The sequence below is a fragment of the Castor canadensis genome, chromosome 5, assembly GCF_047511655.1.
Source record: "Castor canadensis chromosome 5, mCasCan1.hap1v2, whole genome shotgun sequence".
Taxonomy (NCBI): Eukaryota; Metazoa; Chordata; class Mammalia; order Rodentia; family Castoridae; genus Castor; species Castor canadensis.
In genome coordinates this window covers 161,818,117-161,836,999 of record NC_133390.1, presented here as the reverse complement: position 1 = coordinate 161,836,999, position 18,883 = coordinate 161,818,117, and the positions used below count along the sequence as shown (strand labels likewise).

The 18,883-nt window shown below is 38.7% G+C and overlaps 1 protein-coding gene across 8 annotated transcripts in view; it reads right to left on the bottom strand.

Annotated features, from left to right (window-relative positions):
• The window catches only part of Ralgapb (Ral GTPase activating protein non-catalytic subunit beta), a 98,469-nt gene that overhangs the window by 16,748 nt on the left and 62,838 nt on the right, over positions 1 to 18,883 (bottom strand). For all 8 annotated transcript variants that reach the window (XR_012448241.1, XM_074074743.1, XM_074074746.1 and 5 more), the window contains 6 exons: positions 15,241 to 15,428; positions 12,912 to 13,018; positions 11,171 to 11,323; positions 10,135 to 10,344; positions 4,269 to 4,427; positions 205 to 370 (listed from right to left, as the gene is read on the bottom strand). Coding sequence is in view for 7 of the 8 variants with exons in the window: in XM_074074743.1 (XP_073930844.1) it covers positions 205 to 370; positions 4,269 to 4,427; positions 10,135 to 10,344; positions 11,171 to 11,323; positions 12,912 to 13,018; positions 15,241 to 15,428 (983 nt within the window). In the remaining variant the exon portion in view is untranslated. The remainder of the gene's footprint in view (positions 1 to 204; positions 371 to 4,268; positions 4,428 to 10,134; positions 10,345 to 11,170; positions 11,324 to 12,911; positions 13,019 to 15,240; positions 15,429 to 18,883) is intronic.

Sequence of the window (18,883 nt, the reverse complement as noted above, 5' to 3'; positions counted from 1 at the left end):
TTTTGTATTAATTCATCCTACTGTTAGGATGAATGTCTAGAAGAATATACAAACTATTGAGTGACCGCTGTGAGGACTGGGACTGAGGGAAGACTTTTCCTTTATTATGACTTTATTTTTTTAAACAAGACTACAAATTTATACTAAAGGGAGAGAAGTCAAGGGTAACAAAACAAGAAACAACAAATGCATTTTGAGTTTTACCTTGTTCAGACCCTTCACTGTCATCACAACTGTTAATTGACCAACTGGTAGAAACATGTCCTGTCCAACCAGGGTGTCTGCCCACATCAACTGACCAGCCAAGGGACAGCAAAAATTCTAGGAAATGTGGCTGAACATTTCTGGAGGACTCCACATTCTTTAAAATCTGAAATATATACCAATAATCAGCTATCAGGAAGGAAACACAAGAACATATTAAATTCATAAATACTGGTAAGCTGAAGCTTCTGATAAATCAAGCCCCAGTTCAGAATAAATTGGAGAATACAGCACTGTAGTGAAAAAAGCATACTCTGGAGCTAGACAAACTTGAATTCGCTGGGCAAGATTCTTAATCTGTCTCACTTTTTTGATCTGTGAAGTGGGGATAACAACAATGGTCATGAAGGTTAAATGAGATAATATAAGTACTGGCCTGAGCTCACTTCCTGGTGAAACGATTACTGAGCAGACACATTTACCAAAAACAAACAAAAGACACAATGTCCTTGCCTTCACAGAGTTAACAGACTGGTCAATGAGAAACACAATAATCACACAGGTGTAGGAAAAAGGGAGCAAACAGAAGGTTCTCTTCTCTTTTCTTCACTAAGTACCAAGTGTAATGCTTGGGCTTTCTACCAGTCTCACAAAGGTGAGTTCCTTGTTCCAAAACAGTAGTTCTCATTGGGGGATGATTTTGACCTCCAGTTGACATTTGGCAGTTTAGAGACATTTTTGGTTGTCACAACTGGTGGAACAAAGCTGATATCTAGTGGTAGAAGCCAAAGATGCTGTTAAATGTTCTAAAATACACAGGACCATCCCTACAACAAAAAATTATCTGGCTCAAGACTATAAAAGTGCTACTGCTGAATAAATTCTAAGGTAGGAAAATAAGAAACCCCTCTCCAAATTAAAAATGAAAAGGGGAACAGGACGAAGAGGATATCAAAATCATCTGGGAAATGTCCTAAAACTAAGGTTCCCTTAGCTTCTTCCAGACCTACATCAAAATTAACAAAAGCAAGATCCTGGAATCACTACATTTTTAAAAGATCCCCCCAAATGACTGTAATGCAGTCGAATCATTGACGTCATTCATACAATGCTAATCTATGTCAAGACCACACAGAGGCCCGTGCAAGTAAAAATATGAGAAGTTACACAGAATCTTCTGCACAGAATCAGTCTCTACAAATTTACTTGTTTAGTTTATCCACATCCATTCATATTCTTAGCAAGTGTCAGGAAACTGATTTGATAGCCAGTTTCAATTTGTAAATTTGTTTGTTTTTGAGATAGGGTTTCATTATGTGGCCCAGGCTGGTCTCGAACTCAAGATCCTCCTGCCTTGCTGGCAGAGTAACTCAAGTGATAGAGCACCTGCCTAGCAAGCCTGAGGCCCTGAGTTCAAACCCGAGTGCCACCAAAAAAAAAAGAAAAAAAACCAGTAGATGTTTAACAATAGTCAACTTCCCTCTGGTTTTAAGAGCTGGCAGAATGGCTCAAGCAGTAGAGCATTTGCCTAGCAAACATGAAGCTCTGAATTCAAACCCCAGAATCACAAAGATTAAAAAACAAAAAAAAGCCTTCCAAGCTCCTGCCTCAGCCTCCTGAGATCCTGCTGGGATTACAGATGTGCACCATTATACATGCCTGGCTAGAAGAGAATTTTTTAAAATAAACAGTTGGCTGGTGGAGTGGCTCAAGTGGTAGAGCACCTGCCTAGCAAGTGTGAGGACCTGAATTTAAAGCCTAGTACCTAAAAAAAAAAAAAAAAAAAGCTAAATAAACAGTCAAGAAGCAGTGAGTGAGTCAAATTCAATTGGCAGACAATTTGCTGACAGTCAAAAATTAATCTCCTGTGACTTAGACATTTCCAAGGAAGTCTCTGGGAATCTTCCTGGTCACCTTCAGCCCCTGGAAACCTAAGGAAACTGAACTGGTTTTGGAGTTGCCTCAAGGGCTTGTGTCTTCTTTTACAGGCAGGAGAAAAATGGCCCCATTATTTTCAAGTGAGTAATGTGCTAGTCTTCCTTCAAAACAGAGTCCCAGCCCCTGTAAATAATCCAATTTGACTCAGCTCACCAGTCTCATCCCTGGCTGCTGCTAGCCTACCATCTTTGAAACTCCAAGCACTTTGTCCCCCATGAATTTCAAGAATATGCAATGCTTTCTTACCTCTTGAGAATTCATACATGTCATTACTTTGTCAGAAACAATCTACTTCTGCTTTTTAATCTATTGTCAATGTACACCTCAGATACTGCTGAAATGTCTTCTCTTTTAGGACCTGTTATAACTCCTAAGACAAGCTTTAATGCCCTTATTAACATACTTTACTGTGGGACCATATGTAATGTTGGTTGTCTCCTCTAGACAATAGTCCTAGGGGACCAGGACCTTACAGATCTTGTGTGCCAGTGTAACCCTGGGACTTAACAGAAAGCAGATACTTTTAGATATTTACTGAATCAATAACAAGAAATGAGAATTCTCTTGTGAACTTCTTTTCTAATAGTTCACCAATATATAATATGAAAAGTGCTTCTTATGGAAACATTTTGTAATTTTGGTAAATTTCCAAAGGTTTGTTAATTTGACTTGCCAATGGTCTTAAGATAATTATAGGAAAATTCCAAGATCATATAGTCGTGGTGTTGGGGTACTTTAACTTGCAGCCCACCTAGCCTAGAAATCAGCTGTAACTGGCATGACCCTTGGGTAACCTTGTGAAGAGGAAGATAGCCTTGAAACAGGGTTGTAAACCATGGTAAACTGTCAATTAAAAGCTGTAACCTCAGACAGAGCTGTGAGGAATTGCTCATTAGAGCCATGCAAAAGTTTGGGACCAAGATGAAAGGCACCATGCAGAGATAAGCACCCATTCCTGCCTTTCTTTGTCTCCACTTGTAAATAAACTTTCCAAAGCAGGATTCCTCTGCTGTTCTTATCTAAACCTTAGGTTTCTATTCCACTACTAGCCCCTAATTTATGGGAGAACACATTCCTTGTAACCTGATAAGTAAGCCTCTGGTGTTTCCCCAGTTCCCAATAAATAATATTACCCCACCACCAGGATGTGGGCAAGATCAGGATGTGGGCAAGATCAGGAAAATGTGACCTCAGGGGCGTGAGGAATTCCTATGTGACGATGATTGATGCTTTAAAGAGTATAAGACCTGCTTAAACTTTCCTCTCAGGGTCCTTGTTGAAACCTGCTGCGTCAGGCGGATGCTCGGACCCTAGCCGGCTAGAAATAAACCTCGCCTTGTGTGTCCTTTGTCCTCTCAGAAGGTGGTCAGCCTCGTACCCTAACAGCGGTACCCTAACACATCTGAATACTTTATTTCACACATCTTCGTTTGGCCCTTTCCTAGTCACCAGTAGTAACTGTCTGTGTATTCCATGTTTCAACTCTTTATTTTCAACAGAAATGTCAAGTCTCCTGCCACTTGCTTTCAGTTTTCCATTCTTACCTATCTTAGACTTTTCCTCATCTTTCTGGCTCTTCTGTTCCATATACACAATTGTGTCTTGTTTTTGTTCCTTACTCTTATCTCAGTTGTCATTTTCCTCTGAGTGCACTATGCATGCCTCAAATGAAATGATGTGCTTATGTGGTTAGGAAGGAGAGCTCGGTCCTCATGGGGAAAGCCTATGGCTCACTTCTGTACCATGGCCTCAGGGAAGCCTCAGGGAAGAAGGTCAGTAAATATTCACTACTGTTGTTCTATTCTTCTTGAGCAACCAAGCCTAGCTTTAGCTTTTGTGACTAACCTTCCATAAGTTAGCTTATTTAACTTATGAATAGGAATTCCTTAAAGCAGAAGAAAGATATGCTACAGCTCTACTTACTCTAAACCACACTTCTTGAAAGACTCAGGACAGTAAGCATCAGTTTTAATTCATTCAGTTTGGACTGGGACACAAGTCTTTAAGCATCAATTATAAAATTCTCATTTCAAGGGCAAGTATAAACGTTTTATGTAAAATCTCATATAATTATAGAACAAAAAGTTACCCCTTTCTCCTTCCCTCCAAAAATTCAGAAGTCTTACCTCTTGGTTTGTTTTCTGACCTGGCTTCATATAGAAAATAAAAACTGTATCAAAAGGACGACATGGCAAGAGATCCAGATATCCAATATCATCAAAAAACCCAGGTATCGTAGAATCAAGTGCAATAAGATGAGGAGGTAGACGACTATTTGCAGGTTCCTATCACCAAAGGGAAAAAGGAGCTATTATTATCTCTTATCATTATTCTAAAGCCGTACTTGTTTTGTAATCTATCTATCTATCTATCTATCTATCTATCTATCTATCTATCTATCTATCCATCTATGACAGGGTCCAAATGGGACTAGAACTCTTATGTAGCCCAGGCTGGTCTTGAACTCATGATTCTCCTGCCTTACCCTCCCAAGTGCTGGGATTACAGGTGGGCACTACCATACCGAGCTTTGCTCACAGTTTAATAAAAATTAAAAATTAGATAGTGGAAGGAATGAACACAAACATAATCTAAAGAAATTAGTTAACATTTTTCATATTTCCTTTCAGTTCTTTTACTTGCCTTTTTTTTTTTTGTTACAACTGACATCACAATATGTATACAATTTTGGATCTGGTTTTCTTTGGAATATTATGCTTTCTAGAACTAATTTGGAAGTTTGGCAATTTCTTTCTCTCTCTCTTTCTCTCTCTCTCTCTCTCTCTCTCTCTGGCAGTACTGGAGATTGAATTCACAGCTTCGCACTTGATAGGCAGGCACTCTACCACTTGAGTCACAACCCCAGCCCTTTTTCTTTTTGCTTTAATTATTTTTCAGACAGTCTCATACTTTTTGCCCAGGGTCAGCCTTGGACTGTTATAACCCTACCTCTGCCTCTCACATAGGTACAATTACAGATGTGTGTCACCATACCTAGCTTGTTTGGTGACGTGGGGTTTTCACTAACTTTTTGCCTGGGCTGGCCTCAAATTGTGATCCTCCTGATCTCTGCCTTCCCAGTACCTGGGATTACAGGTGTGTACTACCATTCTCAGTCCTCAGTTTGGTAATTTCTTTCTTCTCTCTTTTAAAAATTTCTTGGCAGTACTGGAGTTTGAAACCAGGGCTTTGCTCTTGTTAAGCAGGTGCTCTATTCCTTGAGCCGTGCCCCCAGCCCTCAGTTTGGCAGTTTCTTCCCAAGACAACCATAGACTTAAATACAATGCAGCAATTGTATGCCTTGCTATTTCCTCAAATGACTCAAAAACATATATCTACACAAAATCCTACACATGAATGTTTATAGCAGCTGTATTCATAATTTCCAACCCTTGGAAGCAACCAAGATGTCCTTCAATAGGTGAATAAACTGTAATGTGTTTGTACAATTAAATATCTTCAGCAATAAAAATAAATTAGCTATCAAGTTACAAAAAGACATGGAGGAACCTTGAATGCATATTGCTAACTGAACTATATAGTGTGAGAGATTACATACTATATGATTCCAACTCTATGACATTATGGAAAAGACACAACTATAGAAAAATAGTACAAAGATCAGTGTTTGCCAGGGATCTATGTGAGTCTAGGGGTGGTGGTGAAATAGGTGGACCACAGTAGATTTTTAAAGCAGTGAAACTATCCATAGAATACTGTAGTGGTAGATACATGGCATTCTACATTTCTCAAAACTCACAGACCTATATAACTGTGAACTCTGCTATGATTTATAGACTTTGGTTAATAATGCATCAATATAATTCATCAACTGTAACAAATTTAATACACCAGCGCAGAATGGTAATAGGGGAAGCTATGGGATTATCTTCAACTGTTCTATAAACCTAAAACTTCTCTAACAAATAAAAATCTATTAAATTTTAAAATGCATTTTTCCTTTTGCTCTCCTCTTAATCCCTTACCTTCTTTGAGCTCTTGATCTTGCCAAACAAGGATTTGCCAACACAGTGTTTTTCAGGAAAGCATCCCTCATGGGTGGCAAGGATTACTCTTTTTCGCACTGGCAAAGACTGTGAGCCTGGTCTGCTAATCTTGCATAACACTCCTAACAAGGGCTGGGGCAACACTCTATAATCACAGACATTCATTTTTCGGTAGTAAAAAAAAAAAGAAAAAAAGAGTAATTCACACTAAGTGAAGTAAGTGAAGACTACAAACAGCTCCATGTCAATTCAGGGCAGACTTTACCACTCAATGAATTTGCTACAAGCGTACAGAAAACTCCTGACTTTCCACTTTGAATTTGGAATCAGGGATAAGGAACTGTGGCCTTGGCACGCTGCAATATACCTGTGGGCAGCGTTCTTATACTTTTTTTTTCTCACTTCTTCAGGATGACATTTTAATCCAGAAACATTAACATAGATGTATCTTATACCTCTTAACTCACTGAAGTTTCTTCCTCTAAGTCTTATACTCACTTTGTTAAGGTAACTTCTGTCAGCATCAAATGGGGTGTTTTTACATTGTTTTTCTAACTGGACATTATAGGAAGTCACTGACTTCCACACCTTTTTATGTGATAATCATAACTCATTTAAAGATATTTTCTTGACTCCCTTAGGTTAGCTTTTTTTTTTTGGTAGTAGTGAGGTTTGAACTTAAGTCCTCGCACTTGCTAGGCAGGTGCTCTACCCTTTAAGCCATGCCCTAGCCTTTTTTGGGTTTTAGTTATTTTTTTGGATAGGGTCCTTTGCTTTTGTCTGTGGCTAGCCATGGACCATGATCCTCCTACCTGTGCCTCTGTGTAGCTTGGGTCACAACCAGCATGCCCAGCTTATCTGTTGATATGTGGTCTTGCTAACTTTTTGTTCAGGCTGGCCTGGAACCACAGGCCTCCCAATCTCTGCCTCCCAGATAGTTGGGATTACAGACATGTATCACCATGCCCAGCTTTCTTTTACGGTTGTCTAATTAAGAATCATATTACCTGCAAACTGTCTTCTTGTTACCAATGATTTTTACTTTTTTTTTTTACAGCAGGGGTATGAGCTCAGGGCTTCATACTTGCTAGGCAGGCGCTCTACCACTTGAGCCACTTTGTCAATCCTTTTTCTTGATGGGGTTTTGTAAGATAAGATCTCAGGAACTATTTGCCTGGGGCTGGCTTCAAAGTGTGATCCTCCTGATCTCTGCCTCCTAAGTATCTAGGATTACACATGAGCCACCAGTGCCCTTTTATTTAGTTTCTTTTAATATTTTATTGACTTTATCTTCATATTGTACTATAGCTATGTAAGATGTCATCATAGGAAGAAATCTCCCTGGACTTTTAATGTACAACTTCTATTAATTTATAATTATTTACGACCAAAAAGTTAAAAAAAATTCATTGTGTAAGAAATTCTCATTGCTAAATAGTGGTCAAGTTTGATACTATCTTTGCTTTTCACAAAAAGGTGCCTCTAGTTTGCTCATGGGCTGCATTTAGAGAGATCTTTAAGGATTATACTGTAAGTCCTAAATTTTGCTTTTTTCAAAGTCAGAGTTAATATTGGTCTATTATATTAATTTATCATTTTATTAATATTTTAATACAATCAAAAATTATCTTCTTAGTAGTTTTATTAATATTTCCCAACAATTAATTCTCCCTGAATTCCTGGGATAAATTTTACTTGGGTGTGTAAGATAATTCATTGAAAATGCTATTAATTTAGAATTCAATTAGCATTTCTTTAATACTTTCACACATAATTCATGAGTAAGATCAGTTTGTAGTTGTTTTGTATACATGTGCTGTCATGTTTAAGTTATTAGAGATATGCTAAAATTCATAAAATGAAACATGTAGGCCTGGTGGAGTGGCTCAAGCTGTAAGAGCACCTGCCTAGAAAGCATGAGGCCCTGAGTTCAAACTGCAGTGCCACATACACACACACAAATCCCATAACTTTCTGATTTTTTTCTGTATTCTAATACAAACAAAAACACAAGAATATTGTTCTTTTTCTTGATGGCTTAAAATTTTCAACTAAAATTAAATCTATTAGGGTTCCTCTTGTTTCCCTGCAGTCCACAGGATGTGATCCTTTTGATATATATATTGTGGTCCTGGGGATGGAACCCAGGGCCTTGCATGTCCTAGGCAAATGCTCCACCGCTGAGATATATTACCTCTTTTATTTTTATTTGTTCCTTCTCCTCGGTCCATTTTTCTCTATTAGGAGTAAGTATCATTAATCATCTGTAGGCTGGACCTCTGTCCTCTGCTTTCATATTTACCACTGTATGTCTTGTTATTTTCTCCTTCGCTCTTTTACTCTGCACTTAAGAGTTTTTATGCTCATACTCCCATCACACACTCAGCTTTCCACAGTGTAAAACATTTTCTCTACCTATGCCAAAATTAAAATTTGAACAACAATGTCTTCCTCCTTGCCTAAAAAGGTAAATGACCTACAGCCAGGTAGGAAGAGTAAGGGCAGGGGACAACTTGGCCAATAAGCAACTCCTCACTGGACCCCCAATACTGGAGACTGAACTCAGAGCCTTCACTCTATCACTTAAATCATGGCCCATGGCCCCCTTTCCTTTTGTTTGTTTGTGGTTTTGTTTTGTTTTGTTTTGTTTTTTTTGGTGTTGGGTTTTCAGACAGGCTCTCCTGCTAACTTGGCCCAGGCTGGTTTCAAATAAACCATGATCCTTGTGTCTCTATCTCCCAAGTAGTTGGGATTACAGGTGTTCACCACTACACACGGCTAATAAGCAACTTCTTGTCCCAGTCTTCAGTTGTACTTTTAAAAACAAACAGGCTTTAGAAGAAACCCTGAATTCCTTTTGGGCAAGTTATTTCATATTTTTTAGCTTGCTTCTGTATCCGTAAAACAAGGAAAACATCATTTGACTTGTAAAATTCTTTTAAAAATAATGGAATTAAAAATAATGGCAATATTTACCTTATAGGCTGGCTTCCTTTTGTGTTTTGTACCGCATGAAGAATCTTAATGTGTTAACTCAATCTTCACACAACTAATGAGATGAATACTTTTACCATCTCTACCTTACAGGTAAGGAACTAAGATTCAGAAAAGCTGGGTACTTGTCCACAACACAGCAGGGAAGCAGTGATGCCAGCACATAAATCTAGACAGTTTGATCTTACCAACTGCACAACATAGAAGGGCTTGGCTTACAAATACTATGGAATTAAAGCTGGGGATATATCTAACTAGGAGACTGCTTGCCTTGCATGCATAATGCCCCAGGTTCAATACCCAATACCACAAGACAAACACAAAAAACCTAAGAATTAACTTCAGTCTTTTTAAAAGTAACATCAAAGAGCTGAGTCAACTGTAGCACATACTTTCAGTAGGAAAGTTTACTAGGAGAAGATTTTAATACTCCTTTTCTAATTATCTGTAGATTTCATTATATGAGTAATACAGGTCCTACATCACCATGACAATTCAGAGTTTGGGGGCTGGTGGAATGGCTTAAGTGGTAGAGCGTTTCCTGGCAAGTGTAAGGCCCTGAGTTCAAACCTCAGTACTGCAAATAAATAAATTAATCAAATAAAAAAAAAAATCAGAGTTTGGTGCATTCTCAAAGCAGTCTCCTCAGATAGAACTCTGAATGATTCATGGCGTCAACTGTACTTGAGCTCATACCTAACCTGTATCAGCACAGAACTTCATCTACTATGTGCAAGATACATGAAATCTGGAAGTAGTTTTTGTTTTTTTTTTTTTAAATCTTTCTTCTGGGCTGGCAGAGTGGCTCAAGTGCTAAGAGTGCCTGCCTAGCAAGCATGAGGCCCTGTGTTCAAACCTCAGTGCTGCCAAAAAAAAAAAAAAAATCTTTCTTCTGTCCCTATAAAAATTATAGCCATCATCAGCTGAATATTAATTCATGAATACATTATGATTATGTATTTATTTACCCATAAAAGTTCACAAAAATTACCTTCAATGCCTCTAAGGACAAAAATCCAAAGTGAGAGAGGAAAAGGCGGGCTGTTTGGAATTCCTGGGCAGGAGGTGGTGGCTTGCAATCCGTAATGGGGTCAGGGAAGCTTCTCTTCTGCAACTCCCCCTCACTCTGCTGTTCAAGGTGTATTTCATAAGCAATCTGCTGGGCCATGCCACTTCTCAATTTTTCATGTCTCTCTTCTAACTGAAATAAATTAGATACTTCATTTGGGGGAACTATTTTAAAAATAATAGTTATTCTTAATTTAAAAACAAAAATAAACCAAAAAGTGACAAAGAAAATGAAAATTTTCAGTGATCCACACTATATTTCAGTTCAGTACATAATTTATTCATAAAATTAAGCAAACATGTTTCAAGGTTAAAACCATACCCAAAAAAAAAAAAAAATCCTGATAGCCTAACCTTGCTCTTCCCTCTCCTGGCTGGAAAGGACACCACTCCATCTCTGTTCCCTTCAGCTAGGCAGGAAAGGAGGCAGAGCTGTTCTTCCACCCTCACCTCCAGAGCACTGTCTATCTTCACTCTGCAGTACTCACTCATGTTTTAAAGTCTTTACCTAGATGGATTCTTGACTGCATTCTTCCTTCCCTTCTGATCAATCCTACTTAATTCTGCAACCTCTTCCATCTTCATGACTCTGACCACCCATGAGCACATCTTGAACCGAAGATGTGACCTACTTTTGAGGCCATAATTCCCTCTCCAAGACTAAGCCCTCTTCCTGTACTACCCAGATATCCTTTACTTACAGAGTTGGACCATGTCACCACACTACTGAAATCTACAGTGGACCAGCCCAGTCAGTTGGTGACTCTCTAAGAGATGTCCAGTTCCTGTCAATCAGACTGGACACCTGGCCTGCTACATGGTAACCTCCAGAATGACAAAGACTTAGGTCATCTTATGAATCCCCTCCCATAACACTAAAAGCAATGCCTTCACCACAGAAATCATTTAAGAATTTTATATTCATCCCCTTTTTAACAAGTAAAAATAATTTATCTTACTTCTTCAGTGACAATTTCGTGCAAATCTGGAATGCTCAGATCTGCTTTCACAAAAGGAATCTTGTCCACCTCTTCTGGAAATGGCCGATGTTTCACAGAGTATTTAAATCCAACATCATTTTTAGGAACTGGACGAGGTTCAGGCACAAAAAGCTGTTAAAATAATACAAATAACATTATGTCTACTATCTATGGTTCAATACTCATCTGTAATGACATGCATTTTTCTGATCTGCTTTGATACCTGTATTTCCCTAGCCTTTCAAGTCAAAAAAACTCACTAAGAATCTGCAAATGATAACAGTAAAGGCAGGAAACCTATACTCCCATGTACTCAATTTTGTTTTATTTTCTAAAAATGTACATGAACTTATTATCTGTTTTATGACTGATAAATGGTTTGTGGACCTGTACTGACTCAGGTCTGAAAAACCTCCTCCCACAGTCAGTGCTACCCAATGGGTGAGGTATTTCAGAGCTTTAAAACTCAAACTTCCTTGCCTATCATGTGCAAGGACTCTGGGTTTGATCATTAGTGCAGCAATTAAAAAACAAAAGGAACAAAAAAAGAACCTACCATGCCTTCAATAAATTTCAGTTCCTGTCCTGCTCACCTTCCCTTCAGTTTCAACACTAATTTAGAGGCTTCAAGAGCTGCTTACTGAATGTCATGTGCATCCTGATATCAAGAGAAAATAGGGGTGTGTGCCCCACAGCTAACAAACAGCTCATCTAACTATTTAAATGATTTTAGGCCCATACTCCAATTTTTGGGATATCTCAAATGAAGGTAAAACTTATTGCCATATTTTATAACAATTTTTAGTAACATAAGTAAACTGTTAAAATGTAGTAAGTTAAAAAAACAGTATACCAAATGATTCAAATTTTATGTGTTACTGTGTACAGAAAAAGACTGGACGGAAACCCACTGAAGGATTCACTCTGCAGACTAAGCATAGGTCATTTAAAGTCTCTTCTTTATTATCTGAATTTCCAACTTTCTCCCATTGTAATTATGGGAAAGTCTTTTATCACAAGATAAAAGACTGTGTTAAATCATATTGCATGTTAAAACTATCTAGCATATTAGCAATTGTACAGGAATGAAACATACAAGACAATTTCAAAGTGTGGCCTATTGCTAGACATATTAAAGGTTTGGCCAAAATTTCCCCATGTATGTGTGTATCTGACTTGTTTGGTGATGGTTTTTCTTGAGGCAGGACCTTATTTATAGCCCAGGCTGGCCTCATACTTGCTATATAGTCCAGGCTAGCTCCAAACTTGTGATCCTCCTGACTCTGCCTCCCAAGTGCTAGGATTGTAAGTGTGACCACCATGCCCAGAGTATATCTGACTTTCATTATAGTTAAAATTGCAAAGAAAAATTCTGAGACCACTGTTCAGAATAGCAGTCCTCATTCCTAAAAGGATGTTGGAATCACCTGGAAAGCTTTTAGAAAATGTCCCTGCCTTAAAGATGCCTTTAAAGAGTAATTCAGCATGACGACAATACAAGTCTACAGAATAATCATAAAATAAATAAATAAAGCAAAATAAAGAGCAATTGAGTAGACCTGCAATTCCAGGTTCCTAAGATGATTCTGACTAACCCCACTGAGGACCTGGCTAAGGATCAGAAATATTCTGTGATTTTTGTTGGAATGTTACTTAACCTTTAAGTCAGCACATGTGCCCGTACTGCCCATACAGTTCCCTGACACTTCTTGATAGATACCTTCTGATTTGCTTTTGCTCCTCTGGGTAAAAGGCAAAGCTGTTGTGCCCAAGCAAGTCTCCCAGACATTCCCCGAACCAGCACAGTGACAGAGGGGAAAAAATCATCTGGAATAAAATGTTTGTGCAAAAGTTTTTATTTCAAACAACAACCATCAACTGCAGAGCATCTCATAATTAAAACTCTAGCACTGTGCTTCCTAAATTTCAATTTCTGTGTACGTTCTTTATGGTTTCTGCCATATCCAAGTACTGAGTACTATTATCTCACTCTGAGCCATTCTATTTTTAACTAAAATTCATTTAAAAAGGAAATTGTGAATTACTTTAAACAAAAAACCATGAATTTTAGTGTGAATTATTTACTTTAAAAAATGTTTAAAAACACATAAAATCATGCTCAGTAATGTTTCCACTCTCATCATCTCACACACCTCCAGTGGTACCCATGTTTTCTGGAAAATGCTGTCTTGGCAAGCATTCTTAATCCTCAGTGTTGGGACTCCTTATTGCAGGAAGATGGACTGGCTGTCCGTAGTGTCATGGCTTTATGCACCACTGCCCACTCCAAGCAGGCACTGCTTTCTCCCAGCACAAGTTCAGGAGCACGGAGTATAAGAACTCAGGACAGACTTCCTTAGGGACCCAGATCCTTTTTATTCTCTTCTTTTGTCTTAGGTGTGGGAGTCAGACTTGTCTCCTTAGTTCTCTCATTTATTCTGTTACTAGCTATTATAATGAATTATTAAAATATCCTTGTTATCCTTGTATGGAATTCAAATTATTTATATTTTGGTAGTGTTCTCATGCAATGAAATTACTTAGAGTAAGAGTAGGAAAATCCTAAAAAACCTGGAAAAGAGTCAGGAAGCAGGAAGGGGACACTGGGACTTTGCAGATTCCTCAGCAGATGACTTGGGAATAGAAGACTAGAGGAATCATGAATAATGGGCCAAGAGAGAGAAGGCCAGGCAAGCCCTAGGTCTAGAGTAGAAAAGGAAGAGGTAGCTACAGAAGACAGAGGACCTGTACTTGTTGAAGTGGGCAATGATAAGTAGCTCCATTCTATTTCATATTAAAATCACTAAGTCTCACTAAAACCTAATAGAAATCTTTGATTGTATTCTTTTATCCCAAACTACAGGGCAATGTTTCACTTTCATTTTATGCATTTATGAGATCCTACTCACACGTCAACAAAATTTGCATGGGACTTTGTTCACCTTTGCAAAGGCAAGAAGGTACCTTTCCTCACTGAGAAAATCCTATTATGGTAAGACAAAAACAACAGAAAAGGGACAGTATTGTGCTTAGAAAATCTGACTTCTAGCCATATCATATACTTCTCAAGTTATCCTTGGCAAGTCACATACCTTCTCTAAGTCTCTCTGAATTTCTTCACCTGTAAATGAGGGAACTATACACCAGGTGATTTCCTGGGACCTTTTATGCCCTCAGATTCTATAACCCTTATTTTCCTTCAACTTTCCAGCTATGTACTTCTCTTTGAGAAAATGCTGTCTTAGCATACTGGTTGATGCCAGCTGCCATTAGGAAAAAATGTTCTTGGAGTAGTTTGAGTTGCACTGGTAATTGTACTTTGAAATGGTTTATTACTGGGAGGAGGGAAGAGAGGAAAACAATGCATGTTTTGTCAGTGGTAAATCACTGAAAAGTTTTCAAGTAGGCCAGGTCTGTATTTGAGGATGAACACTAAGGTACAACAAATAGGGCAGAGGTAAGTATAAACAAGTTTTGGAATTGGCAAGGAGAAAATCAGACCAGATGGTAAGCATCTGCAATAATCTAGGTAAGAAAAGATAAGGCCCTGCATTTGGATATATTGTGAGGCATACAGAGGAAAGGAAAGAGCAGTGGGGAGGTAGAAACTTGGAACCTAATTATATAAGGAAGTAACACAAGAAAGTAAAGATGACTCCTCAAATTTCTAGCCTCTGTGGTGGCAATAACTAAAATAGGACAATGAGGGGCAAGGGCCAAGAGAGTAGAGGGGCAGGATCCAAACCTCACAAGGAAGAAAGAAAGACCAATTTTTATACACAACAAACATAAACTAGCCCATTAAGATAAACTTTTTACAAAACAAAGCACCTTTCTGATATTTCAGAGACACATAAAGAGCCATTAAATAATTCTATTTAATATGTATATTCTGTTTTCTAAGCCTCTATTTCTTAGGTGCTATTATCTCACAGCTCAAAGTCTTTCTGACAAATGCATAAATACTTAGAATTCAGTCTTTCCTTCCCTGATAGCACTGATGAACACACTGATTTAGCAGTACAGAGGCTTGACGTGCTGCAACTTACTCTGCTCATTTCCAAGGGGTTGCTCCAGCATTGCCAGGATGACACTGTTATCCAAGACAAAGTACCGGAAACTATGCTTGTTTATGGTTGGCAGCCTGGAGTATTTGATCAAAGTGGTCTCATTCACCAGACTACAGGGAGAGGCAGGACCACTGGGTGAAGGAAACGCACCAAGCAACTGCATAATACTATGGAGAACAGAATAAAGAGCAGTTAATTCCCAAAGCAAAATCTTAAGTTTACCCATGCATTCATGTTCCCCTAAATTTTAATTACCTACTGCCATGCCTCCTTCTTTACCAGTCATATTCACTTCCTGTAGTGGACACCATAGCATACTATGCAGACTCAGTCCTTCAAGAGGCCCATTCCCCAAGATGTAAGCAGATGGTGGCCATGGCTTTCAACTGAGTGTCTCTCAAGGACCTCCCTCAGCCAAGGAGAAATAACTTACTTAGGGGCACAGCTTCTTTCTGGGGTTTGTTTTGACAAGTCTGGATAGCCCTACATTGTACATTGGTTAGATAGCCCCGTCTATCTCCCTCCCAGACCCCTCTTCCCCATCCCACTTAAAGTAATAACAAGAGGTTTCATCACTCTCTTTTCCTTTATGTGTATGAAGACCATCAACCCTATTCCTTGATCATCATCTTCTCCATTCACCACCCCCTTGCCACAAGTATCCCCTCCACACACTGTACCTATTTACAGTCTTCCCTTTCATTATTAATTCCAAAGTCAACATTCAAAGGGGTTTCTCAATGTATCCAGGCTGTGAATATGCTTTACTCTGGTCAGTTTAACCCCCTCTGTTCTCTCCCTTACTCCTTCCCTTCCACACCCCAATTATTCGGCAGCTTTCAGTATATATCGTTATGGCCTCTACCTGAGCAAATGAGAAGTATTTTGTATTGTTAACTATCATTCTCTTTTCCTTCACCTCCTCCCCCAAGTTCCACTATTGCCCACATATTCTACCTGTAGATGTGTATATGATGTTTCAAATCACATTCTCACATTCTCTCTCTCTGCAATACTGAGGTTTGAACTTGAGTACGCTACCGCTTTATAGCCATACTCATCTCTCACATTTTCTATTCTCGATAGTGACCAGCCTGGAAAGGCAGGCATCTCTGACCTCAAGACAAGCATCTGACAGTAGATAAACTCATAGATAAGATTCAAAAGTCCCCTGTGAACCTGAAGGAAATTCTCTGATGATTAGCTTTGTGAGTTTACCTATGTTTAGTATTATTAATCAATGTATTTGATTATGGCACACAGGACAGGCTCACTAAATCTGCAGTTGATCAGAAGTTGAGCCTCAGAAATAATAAGAGTAAGAGCTAAGATTTTAAAGACTAAATAATGAGGTAAATCTTACATAAAGAAATATCAGGTTTAGGGCTGCTGGAATGGCTCAGGTAAGTGGTTAGAGTACCTGCTTAGCAAGTGTGAAGCCCTGAGTTCAAACCCCAGTACTGCCAAAAAAAAAAAAAAAAAGAAGAAATATTAGGCTTAAATGCAAAGTTCTGTGCATTATATTCAAACTAACACGTAAGTACAGGATGAGACCAACAGGTGAAAAGTAAACATATGAAAAAGGCTCAAGATTTTAATTGACTTGGTGCAAATCACCAAGTTCTCAAAAACCTAATGCAGTCTCTGAGTACATTTTAATGAAAATATATTATTCAACAGAGTTTAAAGGTCATCAGCTCCCATCTAGATAGAGTACTGTACTCAATAATCTACTTGTAAGAAGTGCACAGTCAACCTATACCAGTTGAGAATGACCAGGATAATAAAGGTACTCGAATCCTTGTAATATGCAAAAAATCTGGAGGAACGATCAGAAATGAATTAGAAACACCATAAATTGGACTGGTAGAGCACCTAACTAGTAAATACAAGGCCCAGACTTCAAATTCCAGTAGGGCCAAAAGAAAAAAGAAAAAGAAAAATGATGACTAGAAGCATTATCTTTGGATAGTACCTGGAAAAAAGAATTTCACTACTAAAAGTCTGAATGAAAACCAATGGGTAGAGATTAAAGTGTGAGAGTTTTAGCTCAATGTTTTTAGCCTTTAATTATTAAAATGAAATAGGTAATCTTAGGGGTGACTGTAATGTCCAGTTAGAGACTAAATAACTTGGTAAATATGTCTTAAAGGTGACACAAGCAGAGGGGACACTGAAATGATTTCTAACAGTCTTAATTCTGAATTTGTATTAGTATACCAAGGGGAAAAACCCAACCAGCTAATCTGTACTCTGAAACTGTCTATTAGGTGCTCAGCACTGTGAGGGTTATTAAAGATGAAAATGAGGTCTCTCTTCAGTCTAGGGAGGACAATACTAGCATGTACCAGATAACCAGGGATGATCACAACAATATAGAAATACATGCTGTGTGGCAGGGTCAGACACAATGAGTGCAGAGGTGCAAAAAGGAGTCATCTTCAAAGCAGAATAACCAAAAGGGTTCACTGGAGGTAGTGAGATTTGATATCAGCACTGAACACTAGAAGATGTGGCCAAGGGAAGAGAGAGGCCCTGAAATGCAGGCAGTAGCATAAGCTGGTATGAACATGCCCAGTTCGGTGCCACAAATGACCTGACTATAGCATGGGGTACTAGGGAGACTGATTTTCTTCTAGCCAAAGCTGCATGGGGAGTGGAAGCCTTGATAGGCTGCCATAGTGGATCTTTGGTTAGAGAATTGATTGAGGGTCGCTAGGCTGAGAAAGAAGCAATCTGTTATGCAGGAGGTAGAGACAGGAATTTTGGATGCCTTCTGAATCATGTCCTATGCTTTGTGCAAGTGGACAGCAGATCCTGTGAGTTCAGTGTACAGGTTCTTCAAGTATATGGTTGTGCCTAAATGCAAACAAAGTCTCTTAGTGAACTGGACTAGTGGAGAAATGATGTTCTAAATTCAGGGGATGACACAGGATTCTACACTGGCCAGAAAGGCCTACTAAATCTCAGGCAGCAGGTCTGCTTATCCCCTTGGCTAAAAACAAATGTGTTGGAACTTGCCACACTTTGTTATAAAATTAATGGCTGCAGGTATAGTTCAGTGGTAGAGCACTTGCTACCATGTGCAAGGTCCTGGGTTTGGTCCCAAGCACCAAAACAAGGAGAGGGCACCCCAGCTCACATGTGATCTGTCTCTCATTTTAGCACTCATCATTTGCATAGCACAGTAGCTACACCCACATCTTTCTGGCTTTCCAGCCTTTAGCTAAAGCTCCACAAAGTCACTGAAAGACTAGCATTAAACATAATGAACAGGACTAAACTAAAGCAAGCATCTTACTAAAAATTTACCAAATGACCAATCTAAGCCAGTGAAGAACAGAAACACGTGAGCCTTCATACCTCAAGTAAGCAACAGGCACTGTATTTGCAAAAGATGCTGGGATCTTACAAAGGGTTGAGTTACATAATCTTCAAATGGTCTGGCCTGCTAATTTACTAAGACTAACATGAGCCAAACCAGACTAACTTGACATTCCTCCTTTCTGCTGTTATTTTCCTGGGTCTTCACTCACACTTCTTCTTTCATGAGCCTCATCTTTCTATCATTCCTTTGAATCCATGTAATCTCCACTGAATTGTTCCTTTTGGTCTATGGATG